The sequence below is a fragment of the Ctenopharyngodon idella genome, chromosome 11 (assembly GCF_019924925.1).
Source record: "Ctenopharyngodon idella isolate HZGC_01 chromosome 11, HZGC01, whole genome shotgun sequence".
Taxonomy (NCBI): Eukaryota; Metazoa; Chordata; class Actinopteri; order Cypriniformes; family Xenocyprididae; genus Ctenopharyngodon; species Ctenopharyngodon idella.
The window spans coordinates 14,814,588-14,833,981 of NC_067230.1; the positions used below are offsets into that span (position 1 = coordinate 14,814,588).

The 19,394-nt window shown below is 35.2% G+C and overlaps 1 protein-coding gene across 2 annotated transcripts in view; it reads left to right on the top strand.

Annotated features, from left to right (window-relative positions):
- arid3a (AT rich interactive domain 3A (BRIGHT-like)) overlaps positions 1-19,394 on the top strand; it is a 38,684-nt gene continuing 19,290 nt past the window's right edge. The window contains exons 1-3 of one of the 2 annotated variants that reach the window (XM_051912421.1): positions 1-276; positions 12,243-12,744; positions 14,107-14,389. In XM_051912421.1, coding sequence (XP_051768381.1) covers positions 12,434-12,744; positions 14,107-14,389 — 594 coding nt within the window. In that variant the 5' untranslated portion in view covers positions 1-276; positions 12,243-12,433. Of the gene's footprint in view, positions 277-300; positions 607-12,242; positions 12,745-14,106; positions 14,390-19,394 lie in introns of those variants that run through there. The other variant, XM_051912422.1, reaches the window with a different exon arrangement.

Here is a 19,394-nt window from a genome sequence, read left to right on the forward strand (position 1 = left end):
TGTCAACCAATGGTTTGACTCCCCGACCGCGGGCACCGCCTCAGATTATTCGCACATATGATGTTACTGCCAAATTAACCTCTAAATCGAAATCAAATGAGGAAGAGAGAGGTGATTTAGAAAGAGCACAGTCCATACGGTTTCTATATGTTCTCGTATGTTCGTGACTGTGATTAAATATTGACTAAGAGAGCGTCGCGAGCGTGTTGTTTTTACGGGCAAATCAGGAATGTTCCTTCCGCTTCCCAAGAAAAAAACTAAACGGAAGTTAAACTGGTAAGTGAAGTGTCTTTTTTCCTCTCATCACTCACACACATTTTCCTCTCTGTGTCGACTATATGGGAAATACAGTACCTCTTTGGCATATAAACACAATTTTAACGAGTTTTATTTTCCATCTTTTGTTGTTTAAAGCTCATCTGATGATGTGTTTGTTTGGTAGTAGTGAGAGTAGATTTGGTTTTAATAGTGTATGTTACAGCCATCAGAATAAACGTACAGTAACTGCCACCAGACACGAGATCTATACATGCAAATTAGTGTAAATCCCCGGATTTTTTTTTTTTTTATTCACTATTCCAACTTCTTGGATCCAGTTTTGATGAGGTAAGTAATGGTTTAATGACTTTTTTTTTTTTTTTTTTTTTTTTTTTTTTAATCTGAGTCGATTATCTGTGATCTTGTGGATGTGGAAGTAGTGTATGGATTTTTTTTTCTTTCTATTTTTCATTAAGATTTGCTTTTAAAGAGCAAATAAATTTGAACAAAATGATGTACAAGACAAACATTAATTGCCTGTTGTTAATTCTTAAGTGCTATTCTTTATTATTTTTATTTCTGCTTTACTGCTGACACAACAATAAATAAAATAATTAGAAACCGTAATATTTATTGTGAATAACTTGTTGTTAAATAATAAATAACAATAATTATTAATTCCATTCTAAAGTTGTTTGCATTCTAAATGTGCACAAATGTTTGTTTCTAAATGTTACATTTAAAATGTTACACTTTGCTCACTTCAGAATGATGTCTTTAAGGTTGAAAAATTATGCAACAACAATAAATGACAAAAGGAAATATTAGAACACACAGTAGTATAACAGCGTTGTTGGTTGCTGTTTTTAGAGACCCATCAACTTGTGCCATTTATCAATAGATATCTGTAAAAAAAAATACCCAATTGTTACTTATTTATGATATATAATGTATAATGGATCATATCTAACCTACTTAGGTGATATGTATTCACTTTTTATAATATGGATGAGATATATCTTGTATCTGAATTGTGAACAATTCTCAAAGCTCTAGATCCCAAAAGATCTATCACTCTCGGGAGTAAAGCAAACATTTTTAAAGTCCTGTTGGAAATGTGACTGATTTGATTTCTTTCTGTCCATTCCTAATAAGCTCTTTAAATTGGCACAGAGCAGATTTCTTCAGCCTTAATTCGATTTCTGTTCCGCATAAACAGAAAAGCACATTGCTTGTGTACTACACATGGCTTCATCACACACTGTACTGAAACTCTACACGCACTTGTACACAGTCTGATTTTTTTTTTTTTATTTGCAACAGCAGCTGAAAAAAGATATTTAATTCATTATCCCCTAATGTTAATCTTGATATAGGTGTTTAGAGAGAATATGTAATTTATTGAAGTCAATAATCATATATAAAAATGAATTCATCAATGCAAAATGTTTACGTCTATATCAATTAATCTTGGACAAGAGAAGAGTTCCTTATATGTCAGTGCACTCGCTGACTCCAGTGAAACCACAGAATTTGATTCTGGAAAGATAAATGAGATGCGTGTGTTGGATTTTTGCCATTATTTGGGTGGTCAAACTGCAACAGAAGTGAAAGTGCATGTTACAGTCAGTTGTTTGTATGTTGTTTGTGGCATTGCATTTCAATCTTTGGACAAGTTGGACAACCTTTCTATAAAATATATATATATATATATATATAATATTCATTCCCTTTGGAATAACTAATACTGTTTGTATGCTGTCTGGTGCTTTTAGGCACTCATTGGTTTGCTAAATGGCCTGAGAGAGAGGATCAGTTTTAAAGATGTGTTCGGTGATATACTTCAGGTCTTAAAGACCTAACAAGCTGAGTCTACAGATGTTAGTGTCTCAAACTTGTTCAGAGGAAGTGATGTTCACAATGCGGATGACCGTCTCGTGCATTTCTAATAATGTGGTTCAGTTTTCACTGTGCCAGGCGACGTGATTCTACATTAGCAAACGTAACCAATCTTGTGGTTACACTAGAGACAGTTGTAATAGCGTGAAGAGTCTGTTTGTCAGCGGATTTGCATAACACATATAAAAGGATATACTTTATAAAAATGGCAGTAAAATAAACAGAAGGGGCAGCACCAGAGGAGGAACTTGTTAGTCGTTTGGCGCCATTTCGTGTGAGATGATGGAAATTACATGATACATTTCTAAATTTTGTTCTAATTCCTTATCACACCGTTCTTTAGCGTTACGTTTATGTGAAGTGCAACAAATACTACGTTTTATCAGACACTTTTGTGTGCACTGCATACACATTCTGTGCATCTCAGGGGTGTTGTTTACCTGCATATGTGATGTTTAGTAAGTCCTGGGGTTGTTTGTATGTAAAATAAGTGGGTGTGGGGTTTGAACTGATAAGATGAGGTACGAACAGGAATGAGGCCCTGCATCCTGTCACACTTGTTATGATCAGAATGAAGCAAACATATCAGCCATCATCTTATTTGCAGGTTGTCAGGTTGGCAGACTCTTCTCTGAGCTGGCCAAACTGGTTTCAGCTTAGCGTGTTACTAGGTAGTGTTGAGAGGGATCAGATATCTAATGTCGCAGCTCAAGGAAGGAACTGCTCTGTTTTTAGATTAATCCATATGCGTGTCTCGGCGTGGCCATTTTAGCACAGGGCTGTTGGGCAACACTTTACACAAGTGAAACAGAAAGCACCATTGGAACAAAAATGCCACACAATCAAATGGTGAGGTAAGAAAACAAGTTGGCGTCATACACGTCACATACTTTGTGTGCTGCAAATCCCCCTTTTGGAACTGGATTTTATGTGCTGCATTCATGGACACACACGCTGCCTTAAATGTATTAGATGTGCCTATAAAAAGGCAGAGTTCATTGCTTCAGAATAGCATTCTGAGTGTTGGGAGGAGGTTGTGTGGACTCAGTCGAGTGGCTTGGCTCGGGTTCAAACTGTGCCTTTGCCAAAAGCCACATATTAAAACGTTTCTGTGGTGCACTGCTGTTCACCTCAAGCACCTGCCAAAAAAGTGATGATTTCACTGTTTGGGAGTGTGCCATAAGGGAATCCCAGCCAGCTGATCTTCAGTTTTCTTTCTGCAAAGCAACTTGGGAGCGATGTTTGGAGAGACGTTCTGTAACAGAAACTGCATCCTTCGAACCTTTGGTCGGGAGCGTTTTTGGCCATTGTCAAATTTGGTTAACAAACAGTTCTGCTGTAATAAGGCTGGCAGTTTGCCATCATAGTTGCACGCAAACAAAATCAACAGACTTGATTTGCTGGATTACAACAATAATCATTCAGACTCTTTTGTGGGACGTGTGTTTATACGACTGTCATTAACTGAAAGGACTGAATTCTTTAGGTTATAATACAAGGCAAAACCCATACCCTCTACTCACAACACAATCCATACGTGAAACTGCCAACTGACTCGTTCTGCCAGTTTATTTCCATTAGGTCTTTACAGGCAGAAACTTTACAGGCTAATATTGATGGAAAATTGGCAGTTCATACCTACCCCCACTTCCTCCTGAATACTAAAACATACACATGCAAATGTTTGTTTGGTAGTAAAAGTTGAAATTTGGCAGTATTGTCTACAAAGCTGAGCTCTGTTACTGATGGGGGTCATAAAGAGTTAAAGAACAATAACCGTATTCACATGAAGATTCTGGAATGCAAAGATGACAATTAACCAAAATACAGCTATAGACCCGAGCAGTTTTGTTGTATGGTGATTTCAGTCACAGCTAGCAAAGGAATGATAGTGATATAATGTGATACACTTGAATTTTTTTGCTAATGTAAAAAAAAATATTTATCTTATAACATTTATCATTTTAAGATATATTTTAAAATATAAAAATGTAGTATTAGTTTAAATAAATGACCTTTTTGAATTTATTAATAGTTCATTATAACAGAAACATCTTTTGGAGAAATGCGTGTCTGTACCATCTCTTCTAATTAAATGTTATAAATTGATATGTTTGTACACTTGGAGTTCCTATAATCTCAAATTGACATTATTTTTTCCTTATTCTTGTTCTTAAAAGCTTAATTTTCATACTATTCTTTTTCATACTTTTCCATAAACATATTATATCTGCGCACTATCCATAAAAATTGATGGAATGCATTAATTCCAGTGTTGTAACTTTTCACACGATACCAACACTTTTGTAGATGGTACCAATGCCAGTAAAATTTCATTTCGCTCCCATAGCAAAAACTTTTAATAGCTTTTTTAATTAAACTATTTGAAAATAAAAATTTTTAATTAGTTTACTATATATGTATTAAGTAAATAATACATTAAAACATCAGCATGTAGCCTTCAAATTCTGTTAAACAATTGCATTAAAAGGTCAAATAAAAAGTTAATAATAAAATAAAAATCAAAGAAACGCGCAGATCTATTTTGACTTTTTTGTCCTGTTACCATCACAATTTCAGATTCAGTCCCGTATTTTAATGCTGCTGTCACTTCCGAAACTTTGCATTGTGTACTTAGAAGCATGGAAAAACTTTTATTCAAATTATGAATGTATGAATATATACAGAAAGTGAGCAAAGTTATATAGAAACCTAGCATAGAGCGCTCTCTTTATAATCAATGAAGCTGAAGTCACTTCAGTTTAGCCGCGGTGCGAGCGTACAGACTTGTTTGAAAACTCCAGTCATAATAAAAAAAATCTGTCTATAATGAATCTCTTATTTACATCGTGTTTATACTTGGTTGGTTATAATGAAAAGTTTTGCGAGCTTGCGGAGCTGGTATAATTACATTTTACTGGTACTTTTGATAACACTAGTGGTAATAAATTGCTGTATTGAATCATTCATATTTTCTTAGTTATGTTCTAATTGATCTGTACTGAACCTATCAGAAATGCAAACCATTTCCTTGAGGTTTTTCACATTTTTGTACTTTCCTGTAGCTCAAACAGTAGAGCATGATACTTGCAATGAAAAGGTCATGGGTTTGATTCCCAGAGAAAAAAAGAACTGATAAGATGTATACCTTGAATGCAATGCAAGTCACTAAAAGCGTCTGCCAAATGTACATTTATTCCACATAGTCTTTTTTGATTGTGGTCATATAGGCTGTTTCCATAATTTAGTTTTAGCGTCACACTTAAAGCTGCAGTCCGTAGCTTTTTTCTTTTTTTGGTTAAAAATTATTCAAAATCAGTTTGAGCAAGTACATAACCAGCCAGTGTTCAAAACTATCTCCTTACTTTACTCCGATTCACAACGGTAAACTTGTAATAATGTTTCCTAATCCGGAAGCACTGGTGGGTTTCCATGAGAAATTCGAGCATGTAGCCGTTCGTCTTTGCGTCATTACATCACGTCTGTTTACATGAAGGAGTCCCAGCTAGTAGGTTATATGGCATGTGGAGGATGCTACATCAGACCTTTCTCACAGCAGCTGCAATAATTAAACTTGTCACTTTGATGGCAGATTGTCATCCGGAAATGACAATCATCAGTGACAACTGGAGATTCACCCGTAGACAAAAGCAAAAGACTTCGGACTGCAGAGTGGATACAGAAATTGAAATCCACAGGTGACGCTAATACACCCTAAATACACATAGTCACGCAGTGCTGATGATGTTAACAATTTGAGAACAAAGTATAACAATAATAAAAATTTGCATGGTTTGACGTGATCTGAGCTAAGCAACCGTTAGGTTTAATCACCATTGGCAGCGCGATTTATTGTTTTTGGTTTTTTTCTCAGTTGGTCAGAACAAAAGTGGCAGACATGTTACTTACTTGTTCAGATGTCATTTTCCAGTGAAAATTCTTATTTTGGTCATACTTCCAAGATGTATAATCTGTGATTCTGAAGTACAGTATCACTGATGTGGTGACTGACAGCAAACATTAGATTCATCCGCGCTGAGGAGCCTATACACAACTCACATAAAGATAATTCTCAAATAACTGCAACTGCAAGATGGCAACAAAGAGGCCGCTTCAAGGACATGTTTACTAAGTATTTCATGTTAACTGTCTGTGTGCAGTCTTTGAGGAAAAAATAGCCAACTGCTATTGTTTTTCTTCTTTGTTTGTCTTTTAATATATATATTTTTTTTTAAATCTGCTAATTAAAGTGAGACAGACACAAAACGACTAAGCTCACCAAAAAATGAAATGTGTCATTAATTACTCACCCTCATGCCGTTCCAAACCCGTAAGACCTTCGTTCATCTTCAGAACACAAATTAAGATATTTTTGATGAAATCTGAGAGGTTTCTGAACCACACATAGGCAGCAACGTCATTGCACCTTTCAAGGTCCAGAAACGTAGCAAGGACACCGTTAAAATTGTCCACGTGACTACAGTGGTTCAACCTGAAGCAACGAGAATACTTTTTGTGTGCAAAAACAAAACAAAAATAATGACTTTATTCAACAATTTCGTCTCTTCCCTGTCATTCTCCTACGCTGTTTAGGTTGTAGAGACACTGCAGCACTTCTGGGTTCTTGCTGAATAAAGTCGTTATTTTTGTTTTGTTTTTGCGCACAAAGTATTCTCGTCGCTTCATAACATTAAATTTGAACCACTGCAGTCACGTTGACTATTTTAATCGTCTTTACTACTTTTCAAGAAAAATTGAATGTGTTATTTACGTTGCTTTCTATGGGGGATCAGAAACCTCTCGAATTTCATCTAAAAATGAGTTGAGGTGAGTACTTAATGACAAAAAATTCATTTTTTTTGTGAACTAACTCTTATGTACAATTTACTCAAAATTCCCTAAAAACATCAAGTATTTGCACTCTCCTTTTGGTAGATTTTGAAACTGATGAAAAGATCATTTTTGTTAACAGCCAATGTTAATAATATATAGCCAAACACTGGCTAATCAATAGACCTGGCTTACGCATTGTTCTCCTTGTCATGTCACTTAAAAGCAGCAGCAAATTATTGGTCTGTCTTTTTAATTACATCAATGCAGTTTCTTGTAGTTTTATTTCTGAATAGTAACAAAGTGAAAAAAAATGAGAAGGTTATAAATTATACTCCAAGTCTCCCAGTTTTGATCCTCTTTTAAATGTTGTGAAAAGATATTCTGCCCTTTTTTGACACACAAACCCAATTTAAGTGAGGAGACTAAGGCAACCTTCTGACAGAAATTTTAAAAAATATATATATTTGTGGAAACAAAATTATTCAGAGTTTTGCTTTCTGTACATGGCTTGCTGTTTTAATATGAAGGCTTGTGAGACTGCAATAGTGAGCCATGCTGTTTAACCCTGAATGACCGTCGATCCTGGAATAAAGACGCACATTCTGCTTTTCGTGGGTTCAATGGTGCTATAGTGTTGCCTTGCTCTCAGTAATGCTCTCAGGAATGCTTCTCTATGTTTTCTACATCAGCAGAATGAATGAGTCTTTTGAATTTGCGACATGTGTTCCAGACTTCCACTGTCTGTGCTGCCGCATGTTTTGTGTTTACTATACTGTGAAATAGACAAGTTGGGTTTCTTGCATCATCTTTGAGGTTGTACGTTTAAAGGTTTATGTTACATCCTGTTTTTGAAGAGAAGAATGTTGAAGATGATGTTTTTAGGCAACATGTACCTTCACTATTAAACACCATGACAATTTATTGCTTTTGGATCCTATCATGTCAGTCCATTGCTTTGTTTTTTGTTTTTTAACCAATATGCAACTAGTGCTTTGTATCTAACATTTCCTCATTTTATTTAAAGTAAAAAATTGTTTGTGTAGAGTTCTCTATTTAATTTTTCTGTGAATTTTGTGTTGTGTGTCAAGCCTTCTCAATGGCACAATATCCTCAAGAATATAAGGCCAAGCATGTGCAATTATGTGCACTTCTGTTCTCGTTCTGTTCTGAGGAAGGAAATCTCATGTATATGGAGGCCCACGCTTTCGCCCTCAGATTTGCCCACAGCCCTTGCACGCCATCGTCATGGGAACCGCTGAAGAGATAGTAACGAGGTTACATGATTGGCTCACCTTCCCTGAAACATTGAAAATACCATTTCAAGAGGCATCAAACCGATGCTTGAGATTCAAGTCCAGGATCTCTCGCTGTAATTTTATGTAAAGTGTTTTTCCATTACCCAACACAAGCTCAAAAATCCCCAAACTTTAATGACATCTTTCCCTTTATGTAATATTTTTTATAAATATTTAGAACAGTTTTGGGTTTTAGGTAAGTAGGTTAAAAACTAATTTATTAATAAAAATATATATATATATATGTATAAAAATTAGTACTACTATACATCCACTTGCTTGATTAACTGAAATGTTTGTTCTCAAGTCAAGTCAACCAACAGTCAGTTTCTGTTTTATGTTGAAGTGAGTTTCCAACTTTATATTGTGTAAATATGTTCACTTGTCACAGCATAGATATAGATATGTTGATCACCCTGCAGTCTAGTTTTTATTTGTGGCAGAAAATGTTTATTATCCTTTGACAATTCTGTTTGAAACTGGCAAAGTTATCAGCCAATGCCAATCATTTCAAAACGAGCAACTGTCAGCTGAGCTAATATGTTGATATAAGATCAGATGACAAAAAAAATTCCCTCTTTACGATTCAACTATAGACAGAGATATGAAAAAGAGTTTGCAGCGTGACAACTGATCTCTTATAACCAGTTTGTTTAACAGGTGCCTCGTTCTCAGTACACATGAGGAATGTTTAAAGGTTGACACTGGTGATGTGAAATGACTAAATATAGTGTTGGTTTCTGTGTATCATTTAGGATTTTTTTTTAAAAACTAAATTGATACATATTCATATTAAGCCTAGATGGGTTACATTTGGTGTTATACAGAGGTTAAAGTGGTATTAAATGCTTAGCATTTCAGTCAGCATCTCATTTCACAACCTATTTGATGTTTGTAATGTAACATTTCTCTGTGATATAAAGATATGAAGAGAAAAATGTGCGGGGAGACTTGATTTTATCCACCAGGAATGGATAGTGTTGTGAAACGTGGGCATTCAAAAATGGAACTAGACTGGATGTGAGTTTGTTAAAATGGTAAATAGTTATTTGGTTAAGTGACATCAACGGACAAGGAAATTCGTTTCAGAGGAAAACGTATTACATTTTGTTTAGAATGTAAATCTTTTTCATATTATGGAAAGCTTGTAGCTTGACAAGCTGCAGTTTCGAAGTAGCTTCTTCAAAACTGATCTGATGTTTCTAATAATCCTGAGATCTCAATGCTAGAGTAAAGAATGTCACCAGACCAGAACATCTTGGTTTCATTTCCATTACTTTGCAATGCATGTATAGAACAGACTGAATTAGCCTGTGCAGTCATGCACTTCAGGTATCAGAGATATCAAAGTGTCAACCTTTTCAACTCATTTGCCTTTATCTGTTTGAAGAACTTTTTACTCTGTTACATGCCTAAAAGAAAAACCAATAATCATTGTTCTCTGTCCATCTTCCTCATGACTTATCAGATTCTAGTCAGCAAGGATTAAAAAATAGATATTATATTGAATGTATGGTGTAAATGCATGGGTTTCAGACCCCTATGGTGAATCTGGATGTTGGCCAGCTTGACGCTCATTATCAGTGTGGAATTAGACCCTTAGTGCTGCCTTTATCTCCTCTGTGTTTGCTCAGACTTCACAATCGCCAGCACCCACCATTCATTTCTGTGGGTTAACCCATTAAACTCCCGGAGTCATTCAAAATCCTATCTGTCTACTGAATCCTCTCCCCTTTCCTCAATTTTTTTTTAAGAGTACTCTGTTCTGTGTCTGATTCCATTTTTCTTAATCATGAAAATAAGTTAAAGGAATAGTTAAACTAAATATGTGAATTTTCATCAATTACTAACGCTCATGTCATTCTAAACTCATTAGACTTTCATTCATCTTCAAAACAAAAATGAAGATATTTTAATGAAACCAGACATTTCTGTCCCTCCACTGAAAGTCAAAGTAATAAAGTAATTTTTTTTTTTTATATATATATAATATAAATTGAGCAGTTTAATCTAATGCAGAGGCACTTAATATGATGAACAGAATTAATTTAGGCTTTTATTCACATACAAATAATGGTCAAAGGAAGCTCAACCATACTTGTTTCATGTATGATAACAAACCACATTTGTTCTTGCGGAAGCTCAAACGTGCTTGAGTGACATGCGAGTACTTGAAGCTCAACGTGTTGGCGTCACACATGAGAACAAACCTCACTGATTCTTGCGGAAGCTCAAATGTGCTTTCGTGACCTGTAATATGCACAAGATAAAAAAAATAAAAAATACTGATTTGAGATGTTTTAAGAAGCAAAGTTTAAAGGGAAACCCTAATGCTAAAACTAATTAATTGGTTTGAGTAGGGTAAACTTAAATTTATATTTATATTTCATTTATAGAATTATATTTAGAACTTTTTTTTTTTTTTTCTTTTGAGTTCACAGAACAGACATTTTAAATAATCTGATTGTAAATAATCTCATTGTGTTGAGTTTTATGAACTTGTTTCTTTTAATTTAGAGAAACTTAAATTTAACTGAAACTGGATTGGGATGTCTATTTTTCCCAGCATGCTTTGGCATGACACTCGAAAGGGAAAGTAAATGCTGAAGTTAAGTGTTATACAATGGTTTTTGTGCAAGATTAGTGTTAAGTGGGAGGATTAGTTGTGCAAGTTAAAGCTAGCCAAGTGTCCACTGCTAAAAATAAAGTTTACATGATAATTTTAAGTTAAATGCATGAATTAGCTTACTCAAATATTTCAGGTTAAGAGTAATTAAAATGTGTGAGTACAAAATAAAAATCTGCCAGTTCTGCTTACTTAAACTTTGAATTTCTTAACTTAAAATGTATGTAACTGATTACCTCAAATTTTTTTTTGAGTTTTGCCAACTTATTCGGGTTTACAGTGTATATTAAAAACAAAATTTTAGACAAATTTTAAATTTAACATCTAGCATCAAGGTACCAAGTTGTTGTCATACTCTGTTACACAGAGAGCGTTATAACGTGACAAAACCAGAACACTCCCAGTATAATCAACGAAGCATCATATGACATGTAGACACTGTGTCGTGATGATTTTATACAACTGATTTTCATGTGCAGTAAATAGAGTAAGGTGTGGTCATGATTGATTGATGACAAATAGTGAAATGCAAATATGAAGAGAGGAATTATTTCCTTAAAGGCAATTGTGAATTGGCTGTGTTTCATAGTCCCTTCTTGTATCATCTCCTGTGAGTAAAAGTCTGAAGACTGTATTTCTGATTTACACTCGTTAAGTTTATTTGATTTCCATGAATCGCTTCAAATGCTCAGTTCTGATACAGCTCTTCATTTTTGTGTATTCACTGAAATGAGTGTGCAATTTTTCATGTAATAATAAAAGTTTTAGGGAAGACATAAATATTGCTCTTAAAACAGTAGAAGTTACACGTTCTCCTCACTGTTCTTCACAAAATGAAGACTATAATTATAACTAATAGCAAAAATATAACTAATATTTAATAACAGTAATTAATTCTTACGCTACAGGAATCATTTACCCATTTACATATTGTTCAGATGCTACTTTTATTCTTCAGTGGAACACAGAAGCTTTGTTTTTAATCCCCAGTGAATGAGGGCTGAGGATTCAAAAGGGATAATAAACATTGTATAAATGTAATGCATATGAAAAATTTGACTACATTTAAACTCTGCGAGGAACAGTCTGAAATTTACATGCATTTATCATATGTCATTACTTCCTACTACTTGAATGGATATTAAAATTGTGTGACTTCTGAAGACTTTGAATATACTGCATTGTGCTTTCTGCCATTTTGGATTTTTAAAGTCCAAACAGTTCTACTGATTACATTAAAAAAGACATACACATTGTTACATATCAGATATTGTCAAAAGGCTAAAAAATTTAGTTTAAATATTTAATTTTTCTGCTATTTTCTCTCCCAGGTAGGCCCCTGTTTGTAGGGGATCATCTTCCCCTTGGCTGTCTGCGGGTGTCTGTCGAGTAGAAGACCAACACTTCCTGTTTCCTGAAGCCCTGTCTTCTGGATCAAGTTTATAAAAAGCAGTCCCGTTTGTTTTCGGGTGAGGGGGGAAGTGAAGGGGCCAGAATCCCAGCTTGTCCTGTTTCCCAGGCAATGAAGCTGCAGGCGGTGATGGAGAACCTGCACAGACAGCAGAGAGCCAAACTGCTGATGGAGCAGGCGGGGCAATCACACAGCCCCGCCCCCATGGGGGAGGAGCTTAAATCAATCTCTGCCTCTGATACAGAGCAGGCGCAGATGGCGGCGCTAGCAGCAATGCGCGCAGTAGCAGCTGGACTTCAGAGGGCCGACAGCCCCATGTCTGAACGCAGCAGCGGAGGAGATGAAGATGATGAAGAGGAGGATGAAGAGGAAGGGGAGGAGCAATACAAAGATATGATGGGGTCTGAGGAGGAAGAGCAGATGTAAGTGGGCAGTCACATGCAAATGAATGCAAATTAGTTTTTGGCTGCTTGATGTGGTTGTTTACATTACATACACTACTGATCAAAAGTTTAATAATAATTTAAATTTTGTTGAAATAAGTCTTTTGTGCTCACCAAGGCTGCACTTATTTGATCAAAATATAGTAATAACATAAATATTGTGAATTATTACAATTTAAAATAAATATTTATTTCAGTTTTAATATAATATAAAATATAATTTATTCTTATGTGTTATTTTTAGCATCATTACTGCAGTCTTCAGTGTCACATGATCCTTCAGAAATTCTAATATGCTGATTTGCTGCTCAAGCAACATTTCTTATTTTTATTGTGAAAACACTTGTGCTGCTTAATATTTTGTGGAAACTGTGATACACTACTGTTCAAAAGTTTAGGGTTAGTCAGATTAAAAAACAACAACAAAATAATACTTTAAATTTAGCAAGGATGCATTAAATTAATCAAAAGTGACAGTGAAGTATTTCAAATAAATACTTTTTTAAATTAAAAAAAGAAAATCCATGAAAATACTAAGTGGCAAAAACTGTTTTCAGTGCTGATACCACAAATGAACCATTATTAATAAATGAGTTCCGATAATAATTGTGTATTAAATCAGCATATTAGAATGATTTCTGAAGGATCATGTGACACAGAAGACTGGAGTAATGATGCTGAAAATTCAGCTTTACCATTACAGGAATAACTTGCATGTGAAAATATATTAAAATAGTTATTTTTTTAAATTGCAACAATATTTCACAATTTTACTGTATTTTTAATCAAACCATATTTTTTGCTGTATTTTTAAATGCAGCCTTGGTAAGCATAAGAGACTTCCTTCAAAAATATATTTAATAAAAAAGCTTATTTATTCCAAACTTTTGACCAGTAATCTTGTCGTGTCAAGGTAAGTAAAATACTTAAATCTATTCTGAGCATCCAGATTGAGACAAAAAATGATTTTAGTCAGATTTCTAACCACATCTGAAATGTTACATTTACAAATTCAATCCAAACTATATGTTTTAGCTTTTCAGACCAAAAAAAAAAAAAAGTCAGAAATTCCAAAAATCTCATTTCCTTAAGGCTGCTAAAAGAGAAATTGGACAAACATCCCTAACATCTTCAAAAAAAATGTACAGCTCTACTTTGCACCTACTATGTGTTTAATGTGTAGCTCTCTGTAAATTATTTTCTCATTTTAACCGAACTTGTGATATAGTGCATTTGGAGAACATTGAACCCATAGCAATGTTTTATTAAATTAATGAGTTTATAACTGTCTCTCATGTGTTGCCTCTTTAACATTTCACCATCTAATGTGTTTCTGTGCAGAAAACAGAAATGGGATGAAGATGACTTTGAGGGTGAGATGGAGGAAGACTATGATGACGATCTAGGTGACGAAGGGCTGCCGTCGGGCCGTGAGGCCGTCGCCCCAGGCAGAGGCATCCTCCTCTTACCCCATCGCCATTTACACCCTCACTCCCAGCTGCTAAAGGCTCGGCCTGGTTCTGAAACAGAACCGCGAGCGTTGACTCACTCCGCTCATTCATCCCATGGGCCGCTCCATGGGCAGGACCACGCAGACTGGACCTATGAAGAGCAGTTCAGACAGGTGGGCACTGTGGGTAATTCTAACCTAAAACAGGTCTTGCCACAATGATGTTAGTCTAGACGAAATGCAAACTAATTAAACACTCCTCCTCGCACACCTGGGCGGTTACAGTTGTATAGGATAAATGTAAAGAATAGTATTTGTTGCATTCACTGTCGTAATGTGCAAATATTTATCTGGAACGGCAACATATCATGTTAAACAACATGCTTTGAAATAGCAATAGTATGGTCTTCTTCAGGGAAGTTTGTTGAAGCAAAACAGTGTATCAAATAAATATTTGCAAGCAACGCCAGGGTGCAGAACTTGAGGAAATAACGTGACTAATTTATCTGAAAGTCCTCCCTGAAGCTGCAAAGTTTTACGCTGATTGTGAGATTTTTGTGATCTTGTTGAGTTATGAAAGCAGAACTCCTGAACTAAGCAATATACAGATTGAACCCTTATGACCGTCATGGGCCAAACATACATTTTTAATCATGTTTGTGTGCTTTTTACACAACTAATTGCAAACTACATGTTATTTACAAGATCGTTCTTCTACCAGACTGTAGCTACGATCCTCAAATTCATTCTCTCACAAAGCCACAGTGATTTTATTACATGCATTTGTTCTTGCCATTTGTTAAAGCTGAACCATATATCAAAGAGTCACACACATGATCTGCCACAAAGCTATAGATTAGCTGTGGTTTAGCCTGTAATTGCAGGCTGTGGCTTGTTATGATGTGAAATACTTGTGATATAAAAATGAAGTAGGTTCAAGACATAATTACTGATTATCTCAGAACATAAAGGCAAACGTTGGATCGTGCTGAATCTCACGCATCATTTGTGGTTTGTCGTAATGAACTTTGAACATTGAAGGACTCTCCTTTTAAATTAGTTCTTACAAACAAGAAAATTTGTTGCTGTGTGATTTAAGCCAATAAAGAGCCTTCATTCAGAGCAGCTGTCAGGACAATGACTCCTGTTAGCCAAATAAAAACTGCAAGCCAAATAAAAAATGCACTTGAAACCATTTAATGTTGTTTTTAGATGATGCTAAACCATCTCTGGTATATTTGCGATCAGATTGGAGATTTTGTCTTTTATTAAAACATTTTTTTTTCTGTCTCAATTAAGTCAGAGCCAATACAGATCCTTTCTGATCCTGACCCACTTTGCTTCCTGACCACTCTCCTCTATACTATCTAATAAAGTAAAAAAAAAAAAAAAAAACACCTAAAAATAAGCTTTCATTTTCCATTTGCATTTGTCAGAAAGATTAATTTGATTATTATTTATTATGATTTTCTTTCTGGTGACTGTCCATTAAATAGCTGCCATATATGTTCATGATTTTATGGCTGATTTATAGAACTGAAAGGCGCCATACTGTAGCTCTATTGTGAATATGTTCCATGTCGTTGTAATGCTGCTTTCCCATAATGACTGTTTTATACACTCATAATTTGCTCCATAAGCGCTGTGACCGTCTGTACCTTTCTTAAAGGGATAGTTCACCCAAAAATAAAAATTCTGTCATCATTTACTCACCCTCAAGTTGTTCCAAACCTGTATAAATTACTTTTTTCTGTTGAACACAAAGGAAGATATTTTGATGAATGTGGGAAACTGAACAATTCTGGGGCACTATTGACTTCCATAGTATTTATTTATTTTTTTCCCTACTATGGAAGTCAATGGTGCTCCAAAGTGGCCTGGTTACAAACTTCCTTAAAATATCTTCCTTTGTGTTCAGCAGAACAAAGAAATTTATACAGGTTTGGAACAATAAATGATGACAGAATTTTCATTTTTGTGTGAACTATCCCTTTAAGGAAATTTTTAAACAGATTTCCGGTTAAGGAGCAGTGCAGGGTTTTTTTTTTTTTTTTAATGATCATGTTTGATTTGTACATTTTGTACCCTGCTTGAGAACAAGGTCATGTGATTTGTGTATGCTGGGCATGTGATGTGCTGAGTGAAGCGTTTGCAGGTGTTTACAACTGCTGTTTGGCGGGCGGCAGAAATGCTATCGGGGCTTTAGCATTCAGTTCGAAGCTTGATCTTCATATCAAGTCGTTGCCAGAAAACGTGAATATTGTAGGCAGTTGCGTAATCGAGACGAGCAGGACTGTCTGTACGTTGAGATGTTACACAATGATTGGGTGGCACTTGAATGGTTGTAAAATGTATACTTTACACCCCCACCCCCGTTCTGAATATGAGAATGCTGAAACTGGATGATACACCCAGTTACAACAACACACGAATGGTTTTATACATACTTGCCTGTTGCCTCACACTAGTTTGTTTGGAAACTGTAGTGTTTGAGAGAGAGCAAGCATGTGTTACCGTATGTGAGGAAAGGGTTAAGGCCTGTGGTTTATTTTGGGCAGGTGGGTGGGGGCAGCGAGGAATGTGCCTGAGGGAAAGTGATAATCTGGACCCTGTCAGAGAGAAAAAAAAAAAAAGCCAAAGTCTTTATCGGCCGTCACAGCTGGAACCTTTCCAAACTGAACTCTGGCACATTTTAACAAATAAAACCCATTACTCAAGTAAAAACTCACGTCGAACTACAAGTCAACCTGTCCTCTGGCATTACACAGAGCATGTGAAAGGCTATCAGCTGGTCACTTTCCTGTACCAGCTGGGACACGGCCAGAATAAATGCAAAGCCACTGTGTTTCTGATTATGTTTGATACAGATATTAATTAATCATGTTTTAAGGCATGCTGCCAATGTCTCTAGCATAACTATCTGTGCCTGCCATTAAGTGACTTGAATAAAGAAACAGATTTATTCGCTGGTATCAAAAATGACATATCGTAATCATTTACACACTGAGGATGGCTTTATTGCTGTTGTTTGCTGCCAGCCAAGATTGTGGTTTAAATTCTTTGGGATTGTTGTGATTTTTGCCCTTTTTTTCCTATGTTGTAAAGTTAAATTCATCCTCTTGTAAATTGGATGAAGCATGTATCTTGATCTTAAAAGTTTGTTGAGGCTGATTTTTGTCCCTATGCAAATTTTCCTCTCGGTGCTGCCAGGTGTTAACTGTTTCATCAAACCTCCAAGAGACTTTCTTTTTAACTAAATCATCCTGTGAGCAGAAATCATATAGGAGTATATATCTATATATATACCCACAGTTTTAGGTGGTTTTATGCAACTTCCTCTTCCTGATAACAGCTCAGTGCAACATTTACTTAATATTGTTTTTAGCCTTTTCAGGATGTAGCCATTTGTATGACTTGAACTACATTTGCAATTCACTGATATATACGTTTATAAAACAAACCGTTCTGAAGTTCTACAGTCAAACCAAAATTTATTCAGACACCTTGAACATTTCATTCATTAATACAGTTTATTCACTATAGTTTAAAAAAATGGTAATAAAATATGACAAGATCTCAGAGTTAAACTGTGTCAGAAAAAAAATAATCTTAATTATGTCAGATAACGCTTAAGTAAAACATGGTCAGGTCAAAGTGTCTGAACAATTTTTGGTTCCAAATTTTTATTAATTTTACAGGTAGTCCACTGTATGAAGAATTTTTGGGTATAATATGTCACAGTTTACTTTATTTTGCTATCCTCACTTACATAAATGAACTATAGTGTCCTGCACACACTGGTAAAAATATATCAAAAATGTCTGAATAATTTTTGGTTTGACTGTATATTAATGTGGCAAGTTGCAACAGTACTTGGCAACCCTAAACAGTAGGGGTGTAACGATACATATGGTAAAAGGTTAACAAAAAATGTACTGTTGAGTAAAATGCTATAAAATTGGGGCTGGAAATGAATAGGCTTGGACTTGGTGCTGGTAACCCCATGCACAGGACAATGGTGACACCAGAATAAAAATATTCATGATTCTGAAGCTGAAAATATAGACTTATTTTAGATTAATATGCTTGCACTTTGTCACTGACTAGATGTATTTAAAGAGTTAGTTCACCCAAAAATGAAAATAATGTCATTAATTACTCACCCTCATGTCGTTCCACACCCGTAAGACCTTCGTTCATCTTCAGAACACAAATTAAGATATTTTTGATGAAATCCGATGGCTCAGTGAGGCCTCTATTGCCAGCAATGCCATCTAACTTCTCAAGATCCAGAAAGGTACTCAAAACATATTTAAAACAGTTCACGAGAATACTTTTTGTGCGCCAAAAAAAAACAAAATAATGACTTTTCAACAATATCTAGTGATGGGCGATTTCAAAACACAAGCTTTACGAATCATTTGATTCGAATCAGTTGTTCGGAGTGCCAAAGTCATGTGATTTCAGCAGTTTGATACGTGATCCGAATCACTGATTCGAATCAAATGATTCGTAAAGCTTCAAAGCAGTGTTTTGAAATCGCCCATCACTAGATATTGTTGAAAAGTCGTTATTTTGTTCTTTTGGCGCACAAAAAGCATTCTCATCACTTTATAATATTAAGGTTGAACCACTGTACTCACATGAACTGTTTTAAATATGTTTTGAGTACCTTTCTGGATCTTGAGAGGTTAGGTGGCATTGCTGGCAATAGAGGCCTCACTGAGCCATCGGATTTCATCAAAAATATCTTAATTTGTGTTCTGAAGATGAACGAAGGTCTTACGGGTGTGGAACGACATGAGGTTTTTGGCTGAACTAACCCTTTAAAATAATGTAGGCCACTTTTTACTGGTAGCATAAGACATTTGGCATTATCAGGACCCACAAATATTCCCCCATTGCATTATTATACAATATATTCATCATTTTTATATATATATATATATATATAGCGACTTGATAGCCACTTACATCAATTTTTATTCTAAATGTATTTAAATTTCAGTGTAAGGAAAAATGTATGGAAGCTTTTGAAGATTGCAACTTTTTATCTCACAATTCTTTTGAAAAAAAGAATTGTGAGTTATAAAGTCAGAATTGCAAGAAAAAAGTCAGAATTGTGAGATAAAGTCACAATTACCTTTTTATTCAGTGGCAGAAACAAGCTTCAATAAAA